Source organism: Otolemur garnettii, unplaced genomic scaffold, assembly GCF_000181295.1.
Source record: "Otolemur garnettii isolate 467f Iridium unplaced genomic scaffold, OtoGar3 scaffold00278, whole genome shotgun sequence".
In the NCBI taxonomy this organism is placed as follows: Eukaryota; Metazoa; Chordata; class Mammalia; order Primates; family Galagidae; genus Otolemur; species Otolemur garnettii.
Window position 1 is genome coordinate 418,018 of NW_003852673.1, and position 19,058 is coordinate 437,075.

Consider the following 19,058-nt stretch of genomic DNA (forward strand, 5'->3'; position numbering starts at 1 on the left):
AGGTTGCTGTGAGCTGTGTGACGCCACTGCACTCAACCAAGGGCAACAAAGTGAAACTCAGCTTCAAAAAACAAAAAAAAAGAAAAATCATAGTCTGAACACCAGGGCACAGAGCATGAACTCTTAACTACTGTTCCGGGTACTGACTGCCTCTGTGTTCATACCGATCAGAAGCATATTCAATTTCAGTTTGTACCCAATAGGATATTATAAATGGTCATCAAATTACAAATAAGTAGCATTCCAAAAATATGTAGATTGTTTGGAAAGCAGAAAATGTACCAACAGAAACAATGTCACTTAGGAAGAATAGTTATTTCCAGAGCTACCTCCCAAGTGGGTGTGGAAGGGAGCCTGTAGGTTTGGTAGTTCAGAAAGTGCTATTTTCTGAATTCAGATTTGGAGTAAGTATCAAAAACATATTAAACATTACTGGTTCCTACTGTGGAGGTCAGGGGGACCTTTCCAACTGCAATATAGACTTGTCCCCTGTCGCATGAATCCTCCAAGTAGAGATAGCGCCCTACAGTGAGTGTGCCTGAGTGCATGTGTGCTAGGAATTGGAGCTTCAGAGGTTCTAAGAGTAGATGGTTCTTCTGTAGTGATTGTTCCCTGTTACATCTGGATGAGGCCTAGGGAATGACAGACAGGAAGAAATTAAGAGCCTCTTAAGGCATTAGCTCCTTACAAACGGAAAAAAGGACAGCTGTCAGATCATTAGTAGGGGAATAATTGGGGGACTGTCTAATTTTGGAGTTACCTGAACTAAATGAACTAAAAACTGAGAGTGAATATTCCACTGAAAAAGGTCACGTAGGCAATATATTCTAACAAATATTTAAAAAGCTAGCATAATTTCTTTTTTATACATCTACTTTTAGATTTCTATTGTTGCATTTATCACTGCTACAAAAATGCCATCACTTCATCTACATGAAGAAGAGAAGTTCTTCTTAAATGCCAAAGGCCAGAAGGAAACTTTACCCAGCATATGGGACTCACCTACCAAACAACTTTCTGTTGTTGTGCCTTCATACAATGAAGAAAAACGGTGTAAGCCCTATTTAATTTTTTTGGTAAGGGATAATCTGAGAAGAAAAATAAATTTGACTTCACTGTCTTAGAACATTAATAGATGTAGGCTGTGGTGAGTAGATAGTTGGTAATTGTAATTCAGAAAAGAAAAAGTAAATATTTGCTGCAATGTACAGGACAGTGTTATGGGGCAGTAGGCCTGACTGAAGTAATGAACCAAACTTGAATAGCAGATGACATTCCACATAGGGAGTGGCCATGGGAAAAAGTCCCAGAGGGGCTTGTTAGATTATTGGGATTCCAGGTATAAACTGAGTGTGCTGGGACTTGGAAAATAATTTTCAAAAGCAATTATCAATGTATTCTTTTTCTTTAAGTGCCTGTGATGATGGACGAAGCTCTGAGCTATCTAGAGAAGAGACAGGTATCATGTTTTTTCTTTTAAAATGGTGTCTTCAGTGACAATTAGGCCAAGTCAGCAGCTTGTGGACCCTAAGCTAGATGTACTATGGGAAGCAGTGCTGGCACTGCCCTGAGGTTGGGACCACCTGCTACATGCAGCACCCCACTCTGCAGGCAGGTAGAGATCCCCAGGACACACCAGAGGGTTGAAATTTCTTTTTCTTTACCCTCCTACCTACTTTTTATCCTCTCTTTCCTGATAATAGATTTTTTTTTTTTTTAATTTTTTTTTGAGACGGAGCCTCTAGCTGTCACCCTAGGTAGCGTGCCATGGCATCACGCTCACAGCAACCTCCAACTCCTGGGCTCAAGCGAGTCTCCTGCCTCAGCCTCTCAAGTAGCTGGGACTACAAGCACCCGCCACAACACCTGGCCATTTTTTGGTTGTAGCCATCATTGTTGTTTGGCGGGTCCGGGCTGGGGATTCGAACCTGCCACCTTAGGTGTACGTGGCTGGCGCCTTAGCCGCTTGAGCCACAGGCGCCGAGCCGATAATAGATTTAATATTGAATGACAGCGCCTATCTGCCAACTTTGTATGATGGCATAATGCTGTTTTTACTTTTGTGACTTTTAAACAAGAGTGGTATGTGTGTGTGTGTATATATATTTTTTTTTCTTTTTTTTTTTCTTCTCTCAAGACAGGGTCTTATTCTGTCACCCTTGGTATAATGCTGTGGTATCACCATAACTCACAGCCACCTCAGATTCCTGGGTTTGAGCAAGCCTCTTGCCTCAGCCTCCTGAGTAGCTTGGACTACAGGTACCCGCCACAACACTGGCTGTTTTTGTTTTTAATTTTTAGTAGAGGCAGGGTCTTGCTCTTGCCCTTGCTCAGCCTGGTCTTGAGGTCATAAGCCCAAGTGATCCGTCCACCTTGGCCTTTGAGGGTGCTAGGATTACAGGAGTGAACCACTGCGCCCAGCCCTACTTAAGAGCTATATTTTTAAAAGACTTATCTTTAATTTAAAATTATTTTATATTTATTTCTCTCAAGATTCCTCCACCCACACATTTTCTCCTTTTCCATGTGTAATGAGAAGTAATATACAACCCCGTTTTGTAATGCCAGCTGCCATTGGAATCCCCTTAGAGAGGCTAAAAATAGAGTTTTTACAGCTGGTTCTTTAAAAAAAAAATTATTTTCATATTAATGTACTTTGCTTTTAAGTTTTTCGTATAAAGGAAAGATAGACAATTCATATGCTCCAAAAATTAAATTTAAATAAAAGAAGGAAATTAAGCTTTTATTATGTATGAGACTTTTAATTCTTCAATTACAAGTAATCTTCACACCAGAAACATGGACTGTCCTTGTTGTTGTTGTTGTTGTTGTTGTTGTTGTTGTTGTTAAGTGAGAAAACAGGGCAAAAGTTAAGGTTCCCAAGGTCATTGGGCTAAGAAGTCCTACAGCTGAGTTGGAAGTCTGACTTTGAACCTCATAAGCTTTTACCTCATACACTTGTAGCTCTTCACAGATGTGCAGTGGCACCACAAGAGCCAGTGTCTCCCACTGACATGGTACAGGGCAGCTGGGGAAAAAGCAGCAGGGTGTGCAGGGGTAAAGTCAGGATTCACGCTTGCTCCTTCAGAGTCTGTCCTTTTTTTCGTTCTTAGCCTTTTTATTTTATGTGGTTTGTACAGTGATATATATGTTCAAATTTATACATATCGACACTAAGTTTTTTAAGTTACTTATAATTTAATTAGAATTCTTGATGGCAGTTATGCCAAATTGTGTCATTATGTTATTTTTGCTTCTTGCAGAAACAAGATCCTGCATTCACTTATGAGGTGATAGTAGTTGATGATGGCAGTACAGACCAGACTTCAAAGGTAAATATACACTTGCTTTTATTGATTTATGTGCTGTTCTGAGACAAAGTCTTGCTCTGTTGCCCAGATTAGAATACCGTGGCCTCAGCCTAGCTCACAGTAACCTCAAACTCCTGGGCTCAAGTGGTCCTCTGCGTCAGCCTCCCAAGTAGCTGAGGCTAAGGGGGTTACACCACCATGCTTAGCTACTTTTTCTATTTTTAATAGAAATGGGGTCTCATTCTTGCTCAGGCTGGTCTCAGACTCTAGAGCTCAAGCAATCTACCTGCCTTGGTCTCCCACAGTGCTAAGACTGTAGACATGAGCCACTGCACCTGGTCTATGCTTACTTTCAGAATTGCCAGTAGGTAGAAAATATAGAATAATTTAGCACACATGAAATCTCATTTCCCTTTATCAGAGGGGCCTAAAACTGTCTGATAGTCTCCATTATAGTGTGGGCAGTAGAAAAAAACAGGTTTAATTTATGGAAAGATGGAGAATTCCTCTGCTCCATAAGATCAGGGAGACTTTGAAAATCACCAGATAGGGAGGGAACATAACCAACATTTCACCTTGGCTTCTAGGAAATCCTTTTTGCCTAGCAATTTTCGCTTCCTTTTTTCCTAAGCGTAGTTCCTTTCCTTATGTACCACCTTGCCTTATAATTTCTAAAGCAGTCATACAAATCAGAAGCTGCGTTCATATCTGCCACTGGGAATCAAGTGTGTCCTTTGGCATTCCCTGTCTAGGCTTAGCCCTGAGAGGTGCCAGTGTCTCAAGGCATTATCCCTTGTCATTCCTACACCTGTTGCTGCTTGGCCCACCTGCACACATCTTTGTCATAGTACATTTATTAAATCTCACCAGGGTCCCTGATAAGTTACTCTCCAAACATCTAAATGTTTTTATTATTAAGCGTGCCCCACATTTTCTTTTTTGACGTTCATGTTTCTAGAATAAAAGATTTATTTATGAGACTCTTAATAGTCTTGTTAAATAGCACTGTAATGAACCTTAAAGTAAAAGTACAAACAATCCGTTCACTTGGGCCTAGTGCCTATAGCTCAGTGATTAGGGCACTGCCCACATGCACTGGTGCTGGTGGATTTGAATGTGGCCAGGGCCTGCTAAGCAGCAATGACAACAGCAGCAACAGCAAAATAGGCATTGTGACAGGTGCCTGTAGTCTCAGCTACTTGGGAGGCTGAGGCAACAGAATCACTTAAGCTCGAGAGTTTGAGGTTACTGTGAACTGTGACGTCACGGCACTCAACCTACCGAGGGCAACATAGTGAGACTCTGTCTCAAAATAAAAAAAATCCGTTTACTTGATTATTCATCACTTAATGATTTTTGTTAAATACTATCTGTGCATGAAATGCCAGGCACTGGATGGGCCATACACACACAGAGCCCTTTGTGGAAGGAGTCTTCAGGGCAGTTCTGTGACAGGGTCCCAAATTATATAGTGCAGGTAAAAAGTGGGGCCAAAGATAGAATGCTATAAAGAATTTGAGAGAATGGAAGAGACCTTTGAATTAAACCTTCAAAGTTGGTTATGACTAGGAGCATAGAGGATGGTATATTCAGATTGAAAAATTATGAAAACAAAGGTGTAGGGCCAGAAAGCATTGGCGGGATCTGGTTTAGGAAGAGTAAGTGCTGCATTTTGAATAGTGAGTGTGATGTAAAAGCATGAGCACAGACTGTCTCAGCAGCCAGTTCATCCTTAAAGAGAATGACTTAGAAAGCAAAGACTAGATGCTTGCTGCTGAGGTTACAGAAGCAGCCTCACCTCAGCTGAGGAAAAGCAGCCTCTTTGAAGAAGTACTTCCATGGCAGTAGTGGCCTTTTGAGTGGCAGGCTGCACTCCTGGAAAGAACATACCCTCTTCTTAGCAAGGCAGGTGAGGAAAAGGTTAGCACTTGGCCTTGTTGCTCCCGAGGTTGGAAGAAAGTGGAAGTTTGAAGTTGTATTTAGCAGAAGTTTTTATTAAAACAAAAAAAGAAGAAACCATTTCCCTAAGTTGACTTTTTTATTGATTGCCTGTTAATATCATGTAGTGTGAGTGGTATTAGGCAAATTTTAGATGTACTTCTTGTTCTTGAGGGGTTTTGTACCAAGGAGTATACATGTCAGTACAAGAGATATTGCAGTTGTAGCATGACTGTTATTACTCCCTTAAGAATATAACAGGTGAATAAGCACCCAATGTGAACTCACCTTGCAGATGATAGGCAGGTGACAGCTGCTGCAATGATGCAGAGCACACTATGAAGCTTTAGCATGCACCTGCTGCACACAGGTGTGGCATCACCAGTGTTTGCTTTGCTCAAAGCTAGATACCATAATTTTTTTTTTTTTTTTTTTATTTCAAGACAGGGACTTGCTTTGTTGCCCTGGTTGGGGTACATTGGTACCATCATAGTCACTGAAGCCTTGAACTAACTCCTGTGCTCCAACAGTTCTGCCTTGGCCTCCCAGGATGCTATGCTCTTTAGAGTGAGCCTTTCATCCTAACCTAGTGGAGTTCTTTTGGGTTCATTCAGCTTGCACAATGACTTCGTTTTCCTGGTTGAGTCTTGGGATGAATACCTTTGTGATTTCCAGGCAAACATTTACAGGACAGAATAAATTGTTCTCTGAATAGATATTTCTTGAGCTGTTGAGTAGGAGACAAGGGCTTTGACTGGTACTGGAATACAAAGGTGCAAGACCACTCTGCATCAGTAAGATGTGGAAATGGCCAGAGCTGCACCAGATAATTAGAGCACAATGTGTTAGGTGTTTTTATCAGTTGGAAGTGTAGCTTAGATAATAAACAAATTTAATTATGTCATGTAGCAGGAAATGTGGACATACTTGACTGTAGAATTGGCTCGGCATTTAATCTGTGAAGTAGGCTGGGCATGGTAATTCACGCCTGTAATCCCAGCACTCTGGGAGGCCAAGGTGGGTAGATTGCTTGAACTCAGGGGTTTGAGACTAGCCTGAGCAAGAGTGAGACCCCATCCCTACTAAAAATAGAAAAAACTAGCCAGTTATGGTGGCGGGTACCTGTAGTCCTAGCTGCTCAGGAGGCTAAGGCGAGGGGAATTCTCAAACTCGAGAACTTAAAGTTGCTATGAGCTGTGATGACACTGCGGCACTCTATTCAGGGTGACAGAGTGAGATTCTGTCTCAAAAATAAATAAATAAATAAACTGAGGAGTAGCTGGATCCATATCTTCTTGGTTTTCACACATTCTTTCATCACAAAATGTCCACAGCTCTGAATATTACATGTCCTGAAGCAGTAAGAAACAGCCAAGCCTCACTGCTATGCCCAGAGTTCACAAGCCAGAATTTGGTGACACGGCCACCCTGGCGTATGAGGGAGGCTGGAAAAATACTTGGTGAAGAGGACTTAAACTAATTATTGTTCATCCCCAAAGGCTGCACAGTTGTCACTATACAAGATTAGGTCCACGACAGCAAGGAAGAAAGAGGCATTATTTGTTGGATAGGCAGCTGGCTAATTGCACCTGCCATAGTGCTAAACAGGAGTGTATACAAATGGTTCCACTAGTTCATTGAGATTGGTCAGTTGCAGACTATGTGTCAGGCACTAGGAATATTAATCTTTGCCTTTAAGTAGCTAAAATCCTAGCTGGGAAATTCTATAGTTGCATTGTATGTTGAGTAAAGTAAGAGTTGAATGAGAAAATGTTTTAGGAGTATGTATTATTAAATTTATATTTTCTTTTTTCCTGGGGGAAGATGATGATGGGCATGAAAACTAGGAAAAAGAAATGGTGTTTGAGCTGAATTTTAAGTCAGTCTGATAGGTGAAGAAGCTAGAAGACAGTGTTTTGAGAAAAGGCATAGAAATGTGAGAACATGGTATGTTCTGGAAATCCTAAACACTGTTGATGTACAAGGCAGCCTCAGAAACTGGCTAAAAAGGTTGGGTGAGGGCGAAATCACAAAGGGGCTCCTATATGTGATAAGAAACTCATACTAAGCAATAGGGCATCATTGAGGATGTTGGTACAGGGCAAACATGAAACAATTTCTGTATGAGAAAGGTTAGTTGTAGAACCTTGGGGAGTGAACTGAGGACTCAGGCTAGAGAGGTGGAGACTGCAGGGCATAGGCCCTGAATAAGGTCAGAAAGATAAGCAGGCAGGATGGAGCTGAGGGGCATTTGAGAAGTGCTAATAGTGAGTTGTAGTAGCCAGGGAATTGTGACAGGTGATAGAAATGGAAAGGGACTCTCAGGCTTTTAGCTTGTGTAGCTTGAGAGGCCGTGATGCCATTTGCTGCAGTGAGGAATATGGACTGAGCAGGAGTGGGAGGAGAAGATGAATGAATTTCTGGAGTTTTTGTATCTGATATAAGATTAGATGACACAGGAGAGAAGCCTGGGTGATAGACAGACATTTGAGATTCACAATGTAAGTGGTAATTAAACCCATGCAGTGGCTTGCACTGAGCTTATGTACTGAGAAGAGAAGATGGCTAAGGGTTGCCCGTAAACTGTCTGGTTATGCAGGGTAGGGTTGGTCCTTGTGAGGATTATCAGCATTTAAGGAGCAAGCAGAACAACAAAAGGAGTTTGTGGTGAAAACTGAAGAGGAGCAGTTGGAGGAGGTGGGCAAACACCAGATAAGAATGACTTCACAGCTGAACAGAAATGACTGTCAAAGGGAGGGTGCCTTTGATGGAGTGAAGTAGGAAGGGGATGTGGGAAAAAAGCAAAAGGCATGAGTCATGCTGCTGTGGATTTATCAATGTAACAAACACACCCTCTTAATATTTTGAAACTAAAGAAAAAAAGACCTAAAAATATTTAAAATTTTAAATGTTAAGAAAAAAAAATAAATAGGTGATAGGGAAAGGTAGATGGCAAATGCATATCACTGTTTCATGACTGATATACATCAGAGAGTAATAGCAGTCACTTAAGATAATTAAGAAGTCAAAGGGAAGATTTTTGGATTTTAGATTTTAGGCTTGAGCAAGTTTGAGGCTATGAACCCAGCGGAAAGGAAGAAATTAAAGATTAAGAAGAGAAGGACAAGTTGCAGTATGAATATCTGCTCAGAGAAAGAAACTTGAGTGAAAAAAATGGGAAGAAATGGTCCAGGATACAAACAACCTCTCTGGGGAAAAATTGCTGATCTGAGCAAATGAACATGCCACTCAGTAGTATTGAAGGTCCCATCACAAGTGTGTACATGGCTTTTGTATTTTCCAGCAGCACAGTGGTTTAGGTAGAGGAATCAAGAGAAGAAAAGATTGCTGCCTATTTTTGTGATTGCCCTACAGGAAATCAAATTGTGACTTCAACCTGTTGGGTTAATGTTGATCCTAGCACCAGGAATTCTATAATTCCTGTGGGCTACCAATAGGTAGGTAATCTTGTCACAAGAAGAGGTGAACTACAATAAAAGTGTTTGAGCCCAAATGAGAAACTTGAGTTTATAAATCTCTTGGATTCCAGGTTAATCTTGTTCTGACTTTCATATAATTTGACAGGTAGCTTTTAAATATTGCCAGAAGTACGGAAGTGACAAAATACGAGTGATAACATTGGTGAAGAATCGTGGAAAAGGCGGAGCTGTTAGGATGGTAATGCTTATATTCAACACTTTTATGTAAAATATTAAAGTATTTTGAATAACCTCTTTTACAGACTTATACATGTATGTTCTACTATTTGAATACTAGCATTTCAAGTGAGTGACAGTGTATTCTTAATAACTTCATACATTTTTAATCAAATCTAAAAATGTCATATCTGTAACATACTAGGCGATTAAGAAAAATACATTTCTCAAAGTTGAAAATGTTATCTACTTCTGTGTATCTTTAATATAATCACCAAATTATAAGATAGTGTGATTTTTTTTTCTTTTTTTGCAATTTACAAAATGCTTTTGTGTTTCACCTACATGAAGGCACTGTGTTATGCATGCTAGTGTGAACTCAGATGAATCTGACTTGGGTCTACCCTGAGGAAATGTGTACCAGGTATCCTCAAACTACGGCCCGCAGGCCACATGCAGCTGGCCTAGGACATTTATCTGGCCTGCCAGGTGTTTTTGCTGCTGCTGCCTGTCCTGCTTAGCAGCCGACTCATCCCAGGGCCCGCAGTCCAGCCCTCCAAAGGTCTGAGGGACAGTGAATTGGCCCCCTGTTTAAAAAGTTTGAGGACCCCTGGTCTAAGCATTTGCATAAGTAAAAAAGAAGGTGACTTTACTCATCAGAGACATGCAGGTGGAGGGCTACGAAAGAAGAGGTGACTTTCAGCTGAGGTGTATCAGGTAGGAATCAGGACACACCAAAAGAAAGTTCAAAAAGCAAGATAATGTGAAAGAAAACCCATATAATGCTACCTTAAATTACTGAGATGTTTATTTATTTATCTTATCCCCATGAAAAGTATAAGAATAGGCCATCCAGGCTTTGTTCAGGAACTCCACACTCACCAAAAACCTGGGCTCCTATCTTTTCACTCCCTCTCCCTCATGTACACAAGGTGACTCCTAGAGCATTAGTCATTACATCCACATTCCAGACAGGAAGGAGAAGGGCAGGATACGACAGATGAATACCTGCTGAACCATTTTAAGGAGCTTTCCTAGAAGCTCTACTTGATAAATTTTACTTACATCTCATAGGCCAGAACAGTGTCACAGGGCAACCCAGCTTCCAAGAGAAGCAAGTGTTTTTGTTTGTTTGTTTGTTTGTTTTTAACATTTGTATTCCCAACCAAATCAAGAAGGAAGATGGTAAAATGGAAGAGTAGGCTTCAGGATGGGTGAGGACCATACACAGTCTTCCATTAATACTAAATAATAACTTCCAGGTCACCCTTATCATGTATCATGGAAATAATTAGTCACTTACTGTTGTTTTTTTGTTTGTTTCATTTCAAACTAGTAACTCCAGTTTTAATACCTTGTAATGTTTTCTGTTTTCTAAAACTTTATGTGTATCATTCAGATGTTAAACATAACATTTTTATTTCTGCTTTTTTACACATATGCTAATGATGTGATAAAAAGACATCACAGATACTAATTAGGCTTATTTATACCATAGAATAAGTGATCTCATCACTTCCTATACTTGTATATATCTCGTCTGTCTTCAAACTGTGTTAAGTATTAATTTTACTATATCAACCCATAAATATAGTAGCACTTAAGATATAAAGAATTTACTCAGCTGTACCATAGAAATCTAAAGTTGATGTGCTGTTTATTTCTATGTGAAATAGGTACTCATCTAGAGCCAAAATGTGCACAAAGACCAATCAGCTCAAAATTAGTTGGCTTAATTTTGCTAAGGGTCACATGCCTTAAATGATATAAATAGTGCTTGGATATATCTATAATTTCTGAATTTTAGTGATATTCTATATTATTCAACAATTTTATAAACTTTAGATCTTTAATAAAGAATACTAAAGATCTGGGCGGTGCCTGTGACTCAAAAGGGCGCCAGCCTCATATGCCAGAGGTGGCGGGTTCAAACTCAGCCCCGGCCAAAAACTGCAAAAAAAAAAAAAATACTAAAGATCTGTGGTTTTATCATGCATTTTGCAGCAAATCTATATGTTAGATTGCTGAGTGTGTTCATAAACACTGATCATCTCTATGTGTGGTTCTAAGCAGCCCTGGATCCCTTTCAGGCATATTTCATGTGAAGTATTTTGCTTTTCTTTTTTCTTTTTTTTTTTTTTGCTTGTAGGAAAGGTCTTTATTGGTGGGAGAGGGAGGCTACAGAGCAGCACCAAGGAGGAGAGTGAGGAGGAGAGAGAGCGGAGGAGAAGAGAGAGCTGCTTTTCTTAATAATGTAGAATATCTTTAATTTGTCCAAATCTATTTTATTATGTTAGTATTTATTTGATATTAGTATGACCTCACAAAGTTTTTAAAATAATGAAGATCAGCAATAAATATGATTTGGGGGATCTTATCAGATTACAGGTAATTTAAGTGAACTTTGGCCTCCTCCTGCCATCTCACAGCTATTTAATTGTTTGATATTTAAAGTAAAGCATGACAAACTGAAATGTCATTGAATTTAAACTTAATTTTAAGCAATTTTCCTTCACTTGAATTTTTTAAATATAGGGTGTATTCAGTTCTCGAGGAGAAAAGATCCTTATGACAGATGCTGATGGAGCCACAAAGTTTCCAGATGTTGAGAAATTGGAAAAGGGACTAAATGACCTACAGCCTTGGCCTGTGAGTATAAGAATATAGTTTAAATGACAGTCAAGAATACAGGGGATCTAAAGCAAAAGTAAAAGAAAATTTACCTGCAAGTTAAAAAATTGGTGCTTTTCATGTGAAATTTCTGTATAAATATTATAGTCCTAAAGAACTATTCATTTTGTTATAAATGTTGACTGATTTTATGAGATTGATTTGATAATTACGTATTTAATATTATGACCATTTTTCTCTATTGATTTCTAATTCTATCAAAGCAATTCTTTTTGTATTTATTGTGCATATTCACTTAAGGCTTTTTATTTAAAAGCATAGCCTTCCTTTTATTTAAAAAGAGACTTCTAGGTAAAGATGTGAAGTAAAACTGGATCACAGAATCTATTTTGTTGTTGTTTTACCTTTTTTAAGTCTTTTTCCCCCAGATCATTAAAGAATATGTGTTTTGTTTATATACTTTGGTTTTTGCACAAATTGAGTCAAGGTTACAGTCCTGCCCCCTACTCAGTGTACCCTGTACCCAGTGGGTGTGCATTTACCCAAATCCTTCTTCCTCCCTCCTGTCCCCTCCCAGCTTAATTTCCATGAAGATTTACTTTCATATATGCACTTAAGTGTTGATTGGTCAGTTCCAAACTGGTGTTGAGTATGTGTTTGTTCTCCATTCCTGTGCTGTTTCACTTAGAAGAATGGTTTCCAGTTCCATCCAGGTTGTCACAGAAAATGCTAGATCATCATTTTATACGGCTGAGTAGTACTCCATGGAGAGTGTGCATATACCAAACTTTATTAATTCATTCATGTATTGGTGGACCCTTGGGTTTTTTCCATGTCTTTGTGACTGTGAATTGTGCTGCTATAAACATTTAGAGTGCAGGTTTCCTTTTTATAAAATGACTTTTTCCCTTTGGGCATATTCCCAGTAATAGGATTGCTGGACCAAATGGCAAGTTTACTTTAAGCTTTTTTATGTATCTCCATGCAGTTTCCATAGAGGTTGTACTAGTTTGCCATCCCCCCAACATGTATAAGAGTTCTTTTCTCTCTGCATCCGTACCACAATGTGTTGTTTTGGGACTTTTTAATATAAGCCATTCTCATTGGAGTTAGGTGATAGTTCATTGTGGTTTGGATTTGCATTTCCCTAATGATTGGAGATGTTGAACATTTCTTGAGTTTTTTGGTCATTAGCTTATCTTCATTTGAAAAGTTTCTGTAGGTTGGGCAAGGTTCTCACACCTACGATCCTAGCACTTGGGAGGCTGAGGTGGGTGGATTGCCTGAGCTCACGGGTTGGAGACCAGCCTGAGCCAGAGCAAGACCTCATCTCTAAAGAATAGCCGGGCATTGTGGCAGGCGCCTGTAGTCCCAGCTACTCAAGAGGCTAAAGCAAGAGAATTGCTTGAGCCCAAAAGTTTGAGGTTGCTATGAGCTGTAATGCCACAGCACTCTATTGAGGGCAACAAAGTGAGACTCTGTTTCAAAATAACCAAAAGAAAAGTTTCTGTTCACATCTTTTGCCCACTTTTTAATAGGACTGTTTGATTGTTTCTGCTGATTTGCTTGAGTTCTTTATAGGTACAGAATACTTTTTTTGATGAAACAAGTAGAAATTACAAGCCACAATCACTGAAAACTTCAGAAAGTAAGAGATTGAGAAAAGAAAATCCTATGTTATTCTTACCTTTCAGATTATATGTCAGGATTTTAGTAGAAGCAAGAAAACTTTCTAGGGCTTGTTATTTTGGGGGGGACAGATCCGTGGGATTAAATTACTCAGTGTAGTGTGCCCTTGTATGGAGCACTTGACAAAATCTTAAAGGAGCAAGAGGAACCCAAATAACCCAACAAAACCACATAGAGCTCCAGGAAGGGTCCTTCCTCCCTCAGCCCTCAAAGCCAGATCTAATACTTAGGCCTTGAAATTCAGTTTAGAGGGGGAAAAAGGTATTAAGCCATTAAATATGAAATGCTTGATTTTGAATCAAAATTTTAGTTTATTATATATCTCAAATAAGAATCAGTACAGTTAATCAAAGTATGTGCCTAAACTGTCGACACAGTTTTCTATTCTCTTAATGGCAGCTTGTGTATACCAGCAGCAAAGATGCTTAGACAGCAAGTGGTGATGAAATCCCAAAAGGCATTTTCTACAGCATGTTGAGAATTGAATATTTTTCCTCACAAAAAGTGGAAGAACTGGTAGTTAGTGCAAGGAATGGTGAAGATGGTGGATGATAGAGAGTTTCCAAGTCCAGGCTCTGTGATTTGAGCAGCATTGTTTGTACAATAGCATTGCCTTGCGGGAGGATTGGCCTGTCTCTGTGGACCAATCTCTGCTGCTTAATTGCAAGCATGCTCATCATGTTGTCCATTTGGTTGCAGTAGACATCCTCTTTAATTGATTGACCAGGTTTTGTGAAGCTGTAGTGGGTAATACGAGCACTGGACCACCAAACTGATACTATTAGCTTTTTTTGATGAATATTCTGTTTTGGACTGTGTTTTGACATTTCGTTTTTTTTCAACTATCATGCCAAATGCTTGCAATTATCAACAAGAATCCATTTTTCATCATATGTAATAATACGGTGTAGAAGTGGCTCACTTTTATGGTGAGACAGCAAAGAAAGAAAAGCTTCCAGATGGTTTTTCTTCTGAGGCTTGTTAAATTTATGCAGAACCCATCTATCCAGCTTCTTTTCTTTGCCAATTTGTTTCAGATGGTTCAATATTATTGGAATGATAACATCAGACCTTGATGCAAATTCACGCATAGATTAAGATGGACTTGCATCTGCTACAGCTTTAAGCTCATCATTATTCACCAGTGTGGCTCATTTTCAAGATTAAAATCACCAGAATGGAACCCCTCAAACCATTGACATACTATGCATTCATTTGCCAAATACTGCTATTGAACGCTGTCTGCACTGCATTGGTTTCATGATGGAACTTATAGTAGAAAATAAAATGAATTTTTTACTTACCCCTGATTTCACAAAAATTGCTCTTAAAAGTTTTTTTAAAGGTAGTCACAAGCCAAAATGTGTGTTGTGTGTTTGAAAGAATGAGGATATACCTACACAATTAAACAACAACAACAAGAAGTATCAGTGATATTGACTGTCAAACTTAAGGAAATTGGAGATTTCTTACTTACTAACCTAATAAAAGTATATCAAGGGGAATTCACTGGTACTGTGGAAGAGCTGCCCATGTTAATCATGACAAAATGAAAAATAAATGGCAGCTACACCATGTTACATAAAAAAAATAATAAAAGAAAGATATAAACCCCACCAGAAAGACAGTGTAATCTAAGGATAAAGGATAAAATGACATGTGAACATTTTGGCTAAAGAAATAATACTTAACAAAAATAAGAATTCAACAACACAGGTGTTCAATGGTGCAATGACAAGACAACAGAATATGAAAAGAGAAATTACAGAACTAAGGAAACAAATTGAGGGCCAAAATAAAATCAATAAAAAGAACTATGAATAAAATAGACCTATTTAGAACTAAATATTATTATATACTTACTAAAATCTCTGTTATAGCAAAAAAACAAACAAAAAGTAAACATAAATGCAAAGCCCAAAAAACTTAATAGTTATTTGAAAAATTCTCTACATCTCTTACTTCCTAAAGATACTCACTTATGTGAAGTTTCATTCTTCTCTCCACACCATCACTCACCCCACTCCCCTTTATTGCTAACGGGTAATTTAAATAACTAAATTAATTCATATAATTCTTAAAAGAGTTAGCTTTAAAAATATCCTTATATCTGTGCTATTCAAAACAGTGGCCACTAGCCACAAGTGGCTACTTAATTAAAATTAAAATTAAATAAAAATTTAGTTCCTTCGGCTCACAGGCCACATTTCAAACATTTGAGGCTAATACCTACCTTATTGAATAGCATTTCCCTCGTCACAGAAAGTTCTCTTGTAGAGTTCTGCCTTATACCATATGATAGGAATTTATCATTGGATATGTTACCGTTCACTTTTACTAAAAAAGTATTTTTCTGCCTTTGAGTAAATCATGATAGACTAAAAGGAAAACCCAGTTGGTTAAGTTACTCAGTTTCATTTCCTGGTTCTCTGCAGAGCACCCACAGAGACTTACTAAATGTTTCTTCGGCATTATCCCTCTGACTCAGAGAGCCGTGAGTGGGAATGAGGTTAGAAGTGTGAAATTTTTAGCAGCTGACTTTGTCATTCTGCAGTAGAGCAAAGAAAAATTAAAGGATTTAGCCGAAGTTAGGGAATGAACCAAACAAGAACAGGAAAAAACTTTCTTCTTATGAATTCAGTTGTTTTATACTGTTCCAAAAAGGAAAGGAATAATCCATTTTGAAACATTTGCATTGGTATTATAAATGTTAAGAGTTTAAAGAATTAAAGCATATGATTATGATGAAGCTGTTAATTCACAGCCTTGGTTTTACAGCACTGTAAAGTGTGCTTAGTTATTTAAAAGAATAACACAACTCATTTGAGTGCTTTTGAATTCATTTGATATTATGTTTTATCAACATGTATCATATTACCTTTTAGAGGTCGTAGAATGGAGGCAGGTAAATGATAGGTGAAGTACCAAAATCCATAGTTTTTGGATCAACCCAGGGAAAGAGGATTTTGAGTTAGTATGATTCTGATTCTGATAAAACTTACAGTCAGTCAGTGCTCTCAGAAAACTTCCATTCTAAAGTTAACAGGTGTAGAGAAAGTAGAAGACATCTTAATTATGTGATTCAGGTGTTGGCACATTTTTTTGTAAAGGGGCTTATAGTAAATATTTCAACTTTAAAGCCAAATAGTCTTTGTGGCAGCTACTCAGCTTGTTGTAGCACAAAAAAGACATAGATAGTAGATCCTGTATTTACGGAACAGGCGGCAGAGCTGATAACCACCAAGTGATCATTCAGTTTCTGCTTGTTTGGCTCCAGTGGTGTCTCCACTCAGTCATAAAGTTCCTCTTTACATTAAGTAAGTGCAAATCTGCCTCCTAATCACCCCCTTGGTGGTCTAGTTTTGTAACTACACTTCTGTGTGACAGCCCTTTTGAAAGTCAAAGGTGTTTTCCATGTGTCTTCTCTAGTTTAGGCTGTCAGCAGTTCTACCAGCCTTTTTTTTTTTTTGAGACAAAGTCTCAAGCTGTTGCCCTGGGTAGAATGCCATATAGCATCATAGCTCACAGCAGTCGCCTCCAGCTCTTGGGCTGAAGCAATCCTCTTGCCTTGGTTTTCTACTTTTAGTAGGGACAGGGTCTCACTTTTTGCTCACGCTGGTCCACGCGAGCTACCACACCCAGCCATTCTACCAACTTTTAAACATAGCATTTTTCTATTTCTGATATTTTCCCACTGAAGATGCTTCAGTGTTCCTGCATTAGTAAAAGTCAGCATGTTGGGGAGGAAAAAAGAGAGGAAAAAAAATGCTTCAGTGTAGGTGGCTTTGGTTACCACATTACTTTGTTACCTCGTAGGTACTGCCAACGCTTTCTCATATGTGTTGCCTTTGAACCTTGTTTCTCCATCCCTATGCTGGTACTTTTGTTTGTTTGTTTTTTGTTTTCTTTTGCTTTGTTTTATTCAGGAATGGAAGTGTGACTGTTTATCTGTATTAAATGTCAGCTATTTTAACTTTAGTTTCTAAAGGTTCTTATTCTATCTTTACTGCATTAACCGTTCCCTTCTCAATTTACTTTAGCCACAAATTTGATAAATACGCCTTGCATGTATTTCCCTAAGCCCTAATAAAAAATAGTGACTAAAGTAGTTCTGAAAATAATAAAACAAGGACATGGATGGGTTTCTAAGTGGTTAAATTCTGTAATTATAGGACTGACTCACTAGATAGCAGCAGTTAATTTGAATGCCTTTTAAAAATACATGCTGTTGGGCGCCGCCTGTGGCTCAGAGGAGTGGGGCGCTGGCCCCATATGCCAGAGGTGGTAGAAGCAGCATACAACAGATAATTCTCAAAAATATAGATGGCTAATAGGCATTCCTCAAACGTTTACCTTCTTATTTAAAAAAGGTAAGTTAAATCACATGAGGTTAAATCTTGACCTTATTAAAGTAGTAAATTTAAAATTAATTAGAACTAACAAGGATGTGATGCAATAGTTATTACCACACCTGGTTAGTGGAGATGGAACAAGCCTTTTAAAGAATAGTTTGGCCCATATATATTAAAAATATTCAGACTTTTGGGTGGTGCCTGTGGCTCAAAAGGGTAGGGCACCAGCTCCATATGCCAGAGGTGGTGAGTTCAAACCCAGCCCCGGCCAAAACTGGGGGAAAAAAAAAAAATTCAGACTTTTAACTTAATCATCTGTTAACTTAATATTTGGCTATCTCCAAAGAAAGAAATCTAAAATACAGATAGTTTTATTTTCAAAGGTATTTTTTCAGGTACCTGTTTATAATAACATGAAATTAGAAATGGTCAGTGAATGGATAGATGGTCAAAGTCTGATAAATCTCTTCAGTGAAATATTGTATTGCCCTTGTAGTTGACACACAAAAAAGAAAAACTACCATGCAATACTACTAATGATAAGTTCTTGAAAAATAATCAAACCTTGAAAAATAATCAAAAAAATCAAAGATAAAATCAAATTTTATCTTAGGAAGCCTCTGAATCTAACTACCAGTTTATAAGTAGTGCAGGGGACAGAAGAACACATTACATGTTATCATGGGCATGCAGTCAACAAAATCCAAACCCTGGGAAACTAGAACAAATGAGTTTCTTCAACAAATAAATTATAAAGAAAATAATATAAAAGAGGGAGGGAGAGAGAGCCCATGGATAAAGGAAATATAAACCAATTTGTATGGGTTTATTTGGTTGTTGATTCAAACAAACTGAAAACATTTATGATAATTGAGCAAATTTGAAAGCTATACACATATATCTGAAGATAAGGAATTATTAATAGTTTGTCTAATATTGTATTATAGTATGATTGAAATATATATCAGTTTGTAGTCTGTGATGTTTAGCATTTGTTTCAAAATAATCTCAGTTTGGGGTGGCACCTGTGGCTCAAGGAGTAGGGTAGCAGCCCTGGCCAAAATTGCAAAAAAATAATAATAATCTCGGTTTGGGTGGAATGGTTGTAAGGAATTTACATGGAACAAAATTGGCTGTGTGTTGATAATTAATAAAGACACATCATAGGTATGTGAAGCTTCATTTTCTTATTCCCACTTTTAAGTATATTTGAAAATACCCGTAATAAAAAGTTCAAAAACATTGAACGTGACCATGAGAGATTTTAGGTGTAAAAGAATGTAACACACGTGAGTACATTTCAGCTATAGTTTTATTAATGCAGAGAAGGAAAGAATGCGTGGTAATAAAACATTGTAACACAGTGGCTGCTTTTAGGTAATGAGATAATAACTTTTCTCTTTAGCCTCGGCATCTGCTGTAGCTCAGCAACTAGGTTGCCAACCACATATACCAGAGCTGGTGGGTTCGAACCAAGCCTG

The 19,058-nt window shown here is 38.2% G+C and overlaps 1 protein-coding gene across 1 annotated transcript in view; it reads left to right on the plus strand.

Annotated features, from left to right (window-relative positions):
• ALG5 (ALG5, dolichyl-phosphate beta-glucosyltransferase) overlaps positions 1-19,058 on the plus strand; it is a 50,485-nt gene that overhangs the window by 4,786 nt on the left and 26,641 nt on the right. Inside the window, exons 2-6 of the mRNA XM_003803099.2 lie at positions 882-1,053; positions 1,413-1,459; positions 3,264-3,332; positions 8,835-8,927; positions 11,441-11,554. Of these exons, the coding sequence (XP_003803147.1) occupies positions 882-1,053; positions 1,413-1,459; positions 3,264-3,332; positions 8,835-8,927; positions 11,441-11,554 (495 nt within the window). The remainder of the gene's footprint in view (positions 1-881; positions 1,054-1,412; positions 1,460-3,263; positions 3,333-8,834; positions 8,928-11,440; positions 11,555-19,058) is intronic.